Source organism: Paramormyrops kingsleyae, chromosome 4, assembly GCF_048594095.1.
Source record: "Paramormyrops kingsleyae isolate MSU_618 chromosome 4, PKINGS_0.4, whole genome shotgun sequence".
In the NCBI taxonomy this organism is placed as follows: Eukaryota; Metazoa; Chordata; class Actinopteri; order Osteoglossiformes; family Mormyridae; genus Paramormyrops; species Paramormyrops kingsleyae.
This window is the reverse complement of record NC_132800.1, coordinates 12,160,384-12,166,524: the sequence shown is the minus strand read 5'-3', so window position 1 is coordinate 12,166,524 and position 6,141 is coordinate 12,160,384. Positions and strand designations below refer to the sequence as shown.

The 6,141-nt window shown below is 42.0% G+C and overlaps 1 protein-coding gene across 1 annotated transcript in view; it reads right to left on the bottom strand.

The window, feature by feature from the left end:
* Positions 1–1,433: 1,433 nt before the first annotated feature.
* The window catches only part of lmbr1 (limb development membrane protein 1), a 38,336-nt gene continuing 33,628 nt past the window's right edge, over positions 1,434–6,141 (bottom strand). Inside the window, exons 16-17 of the mRNA XM_072710659.1 lie at positions 5,683–5,844; positions 1,434–5,402 (exon numbers count right to left, since the gene is read on the bottom strand). Of these exons, the coding sequence (XP_072566760.1) occupies positions 5,317–5,402; positions 5,683–5,844 (248 nt within the window). The 3' untranslated portion in view covers positions 1,434–5,316. The remainder of the gene's footprint in view (positions 5,403–5,682; positions 5,845–6,141) is intronic.

Below are 6,141 nucleotides of genomic sequence, written 5' to 3'. Positions count from 1 at the left end.
TCTGCTAAATAAATTAAATATATACTTTCTCATAAAAGATGTAGTATTTCATTTGTGTTTGTGTGTTAATATGTAATTCAAACTTTATTAAACAAATGGCTACCAAGCAGATTAAACTAACAATACTGCAAGCCACAAACCTAATCCAAAAAAAAAGATGCTGATGATTACTCAATATTAACCAGTACTATTGCTTTTAGAATACCTTTAAAGACAGCAATGTATGCATCATACAGAAAACCTTCAATATTTGGAGAAATATGCAGACACAGATTCTTTATCCCTAAATATTCTCTCAACTTAAAAACCTCAAAATGAGGTTAATAACACAAGGCTGTGAAAACAAAATCAGCCCACTGGGCAGACACTGATCAGACAGACCTAACTGGGATGTGAGACTGTGTTTTTTTATAAATAAGAGATAAGACGTTGGAAAGATAGCAAAAGGTGGGGGGGAATTTAGCCAACGTTTGCTTTAAATGTCTTAAACATTCTAGTACAAAAGTCTGCATTTTACCATGTCTGCTGGGTCTCAAAGCAATGACAGGTACAGCACCAATGTAATAATAAGCCTTTGTTTGCTTCTCAGCTATTTTGGTGATTATAAATACATTGTATTAATCAACAGGCACCATAAAAAAAATTCTGATCTGGTTGCCATGGTGCTGTAGACCTATTTGGCAGGTTACAGAAAGGTTGCTGCTGTGATGCAGTAGTTATGTATCGTTTTGTTAACCCCCCACCCAGTCAGTCGTCTTCCCTGGATCAGGTCAGTGGGCCGCATTCCTCTGAGCTGTAACAGCTTTCAAAGGTCAGTCACTCTGTCTGCGTCCATGGCCAGGGTATTGTGGGAATGCAATGCGGTACTGCAAACACTCCAAGCAGAGATGTGGACACAACCATAAATCTGCAGGGGTTTTTTTTTTGTTAAATTTGACAGGCAATTGCGCCATCAGACCAAAAACAGTTTAAACAACACAGGCAGGGATCACTCTGTGGACAATGTGATTTTTATACCATTCACATAACTTCTAGTGCTGTTTGTTTTATTGTGCTTCTGTAAAACAAACACAGGCAAAATGGAAGACATCTCTGTGAGTCCAGAGCTCCACCTCAAAACATGTACGTTTGCCAAATGACATTTATTTGTATGGATATGGGCAAAGAGTTAGAAAATGTCCACATTTCAGATGAGCTTGAGGAAGACAAATCCATTTAACCTTAGACCTGTACTCTGCTTATTGCTCACAGAAGCAGGTACAGTTGGGAAAACTTACCGAAAGTTCAGCTCCAACTCCAAAATGGTTTCCCCACAATAAAAACGGCTTCATTGCAGCTGCTGTGGGATTCCATTAGCATATGTTAATACATGGCTAACAACCCGTGTTAAATAAACAGTTACCGAGCGGAGAAAAATAAAAACAAACACCAGCACAAGTCACAAACTTTATTGTAAACTAAAAAAATTACAATGTAAACCAATACAAGTATCGAGAATGTTTCACAAATGAAAACACTGATCATCATCCAAAATACATTCACATCGTTTTCAGGAATGACATGCAGAGACGGACACTTGTCATTTTTCCTCAACTTAAAGCGACGATGAATGACAGACCCGATAAGGCAACCAAAAATGTTAATTCGCTCCACCTGGAGCCCTTGAACCAGTAGACATCCAGGGCTAGAGATTGTCCAATGAAGAGCTTGGGATTTACAGCTAAAACAAAGTGACGGGTGGATGCCCACTGGACTCATACTAGAATGCAGCCCCATACTAGCACACATGGTCGACGTGGGCAGGTTGCAAAGAAGAGTCCGGATTCCGCATGGGCGTAAATGGCGTGCTTTGTGAGCCATGGAATGGACGGTACAAATAGACAACCCAGCGAGCAAGCTAAGAACTTGCTTTAGACCTGAAACTTTGACAAAAAACACCCACAGAACTGTGGTATAAAACTCAGAACACAGCACTGGGTATGGCACTGAAGCACTGTACCTACAACACATTAACGAAATAAAAAACGTGATGGAAACACTCTAGAACATCAACTGTAAAGTGAGGCGACACATAACAGAAGGTTGTAACTCTACATGCAACAATCAGCTATGAATTTTTGTGAACTTTTTTTTTTTTGTTGTTTTTAAATCTCCCACTCCTCACTATTCTCCAGAACCATCCACAAAACAAATGCTTAAACATTTCTACACTTTCCTCATAGATGCATTAGGCTGCTTCTGCAAAATGTACAAATAAATGTCGGCTACACATGTGAGATATGGCCAACTTCATACCAACATACCAACACCAACATGACGAGTGGATATATTGATACCCCAACAACTATCCAGGGCGTTTTCACATTTAGAAAGTTTTTGAAGGAAATGGAGAAAAAAAGCTGACAGATGTTTGAGGAACATGAAAATATGGGCAATTATCGAATTAGGTCTTTACATATACCACCAAACATCACACACACACACACACACACACACACACACACACACACAACTTGTTCACAGTAGCTTTCTTTAAGGAAGAAATATCTACACAGCCAAATAAAATGCTGGCTGGACAAGACAACAGGTCCAGCACTACTACCTTTATACTGAAATACAGGCAGGATAAAATTTTGGCAGGTAAAAATTTGGATTTAATCTACAAGACCATCTTCAGTCATCTTTGTGTATCTCTCAGTAGCTGAAATTAGTAATGCTGTTACAAAGTATTACCAAAGGGGGGCACTATACTAGACTAAATGGCATCTGCCTGACATAAATGAAATATGCATGTCAACTGTTGATAAAAAAGGCTCTAACGTAGGTGCAATGCAAAGCATTCTAATTATATCTGCCACAGCCACTTACTATCCGAGACGCTGCAGCCTACCATGCCAAATCTTTAACCTCATTTTTTAAAGGTCCATTTTGCCGATGTTTAAACCTGTTATTAACTATTTACGGAGCAGAGAGCCTCACCCAGCAACTTCCTCAAAGCCGTACAGCTGTGAGAGACCAAACAGATCCTCATAAAGATGTTACTGCTGATGGGTTCACAGTGAATTTGTCATTTTAAAAACTACACAGACACAGGCGCACGCACATTAACAAAAAGGGGGGGGGGGGGGAACAGAAACTCAAGCTCACTTTAAAGCAGGATATCAGAAATCTTCTGAAGTAGGTCTTTGAAAATCTCATTATAAGGCATACATAGGTGAAATGTGAAATCAAAGAACTGCAGTATGAGGGGTTTCGTACTATTTACAATGTGTACATAGTCATCACTATACTCGCTGTATAAAAGGTATGAAATATTTATGTACATGCAACTTCATGACAATGACATTAGTCAGAACTGGCAATAACTGAACTGTGACCACTCCAATGAGACTGGTGCTCTGGCCTTCAACAGACTACAGCAAATCGGAACAATAATGCTGAGAAACAGCCAGGGACAAGGAGAGGTTCATAACAGCCACTAGATCTAAGACGCCAGACAGCTACACGGGCTTTTTCTAAACAGGAGTTTGTATCACACATTTCTACTAACACACAAACAGTCCTACACCCACTTTGGTAAATGACACCTCTGTCCCAGATTAATGCGCAGGTCTAGCTGTTCATATGTTCTCAGTGGTTTCATTGTCATGTGTGAGCAGGAAAAGAAAAGTGATATAACATATAAGAATGAAAATCTGAAATTGTCCCTGTGGCATCTATGGAATGCATATATCTACCATAGTGATATCCAGCATTAGTATAAAGTCTTATGAACACATTACACACTAAACGGACAAAGGTGACTTCTGATTGGACATCAGGAACCCAGAGACACGTGCAGCTCTTGTCCAGGAAGCGGCAAGTCGGTGGGTCAAACAAAGGCGACCAAGGCTTCTACCTGCAGGGGGCAGCCTGGTGTGGACTAAGAAGCTGTTCTCTGGCCTTAAAAAGCTTAAAAGAATAAAATTAACCAGTGACAGGAAGTTCCTCGCCTAATATTGCTCATGGGTTACAGTCTAGCAGGTGTTCACCATCTATAACATCAAGATATTTTTTTAAATTAAAGGTACACTCATTTTTAGCATTCAAGGAAGTAAACAAACAAAACAACTGCAGTTGCCTATTAAAAATCCCACCTTGACGCGGATGGGGGACCCACATACCCCTCGCCGCTAGCTCTCTGTGCTCACCTCTGAAGTGCCAATCAGCTGAACAGAAACCCGAAATTGCCTCACTTCAGCTCCACAGTCGGTCAGAAGTGACGGACGGTAACGTTCACCGCAAATTCACACCAAATCCTCCCCCAGAAGTTTAACTGCTGTCCTCAGGGGTGAGGAAGCCCGAAACAGACAACCATGTGGGGACTGGGGGCTGGACCCAGAACCTGCCCTCATGTCTGTGGCCTCATCATGGAGATGCGAGTTCACCATGTGTAGGTGCAGCAGCTAGTTAGTAATTAAGGCCAGGGTCTCGACTTGGCCCAGTGGGTTCTGTACTGCATTTCGGGGGGGGGGGGGGGGGGCTGCTTTAAATGCCCTGAGAAAGTTACTCAACCAGAATTGTACTGAAACAGGGGAGCTGATTTAGATAAATGCCAAGTTCCATACAATGGCTGCTCACTGAATGCCCTGCCGCTACAGTACATTAATATTCGATTGCTTCTGTTACCTGCGTTTAGCTTTAATCCCAGGAAGATCTTAAGACAGGGTATGAATGCTTAAAATACACTCATAAAAATATTCTCCTGCTGAACTAGCCATAATAATCAAGTACCAGCGATCTTACGAGTGAAATCATCACGGAGCAGCAAAGCAGAAGAAAACTGCAGATTCATTCATAACTACATCATGACTTTTTTTTTCCCAGATCACTAATATCAATATCTTGACAATGTCTTTCTAACACCATGAAGGACACAAAAAAGGACCAGAGAACAGGACCGATAGCTCAGTAACATGATGTGACGATGTGTAACAGACAGCTAGAGGAACAGAGAGCCTGACAACAGGCAACGACAGCAACAGAGTGTGACATCACAATGGGGGACGTCACCCCCGACGACTGATGAATGCCAAATTTATGACTCGGGGTAAACGTAGCAACATGACTTGCATTTCTTCACCATTTTCCCGTCAGTCAGAGCACCCCAGGGGATTGTTTACAAACTGGCTCTGCTGATGCAGGGGGAGGGACAGGCCGGTTTGGGGCCCCTTCTCCCGATGGGTGTATACCCAAGAGGAGGACCTGGAGGGCAATGGAATGTGGCGCAGCTGAGCGCTCCTCCCAACGACCACCACGGCAAGCCCCGGGTCTCCTTCACAGAGACTTCTGGTGGCCGTTCGCAGAGTGTTTGGTGGGTTCTGGGTCTGAGGGGCTGTTTGAGAGGTGCAGCTTATCCAGACCTGTGTCCCAAAAAATAAGCAAGAGTTTTACTCCAGGTCAATGGTCATTCACCAGGGTTTAAATTAAAGACTGTTAAGACGAAGCTTCAATGTGTTATCGCCATCCCCACTGTGGCGTTTCAGGCTGGTAAATGGAAAATAATTTTGCCCCATTTGACACCACAGCCTGAAGTCAGGTGGGTAAACAGCATTTCAATGCGAAAACCAAGACTGGACCCTTTGGACAATATGAAGTATTGATAGAAGTCCATCATACAAGAACAAGGAATATTGGTCTTACCCAAGGCCTTAAGCAGAGCTTCTCGCACAGCTGAGGTGAACTTTCGCACGAGGCAGAGGGTCGTCACCACAGCGAAGAGCAAATTGTATGACAGGACGATGTAGAAGTTTCCAAGCCAATTAAATCTCCCGAAATCCCCAAGGAGGTCAAATCTCGTGATCCCTGTTGACAGAGTGAAGGATACTGTCAGGCTAACACATATGGGATGGCACGTGTCGAACAGATTTTTTAAATGTTTGTGTCCTGCAGTGACCGTTCAGTAATATTCCCAGTGAAAGGTTCCATGTACTTAGTAACACCTTATTTTTTTTTCCTTTTTGTGTTGATTTCTAAATCTAGCTAGCTAGCTAGCTAGCTAGCTAGCTAGCTAAATAAATAAATAAATAAATAAATAAATAAATAAATAAATAATCGGGGGGTAATATCGGTATCCACTTCCTATCACAAAACAAGCACAAA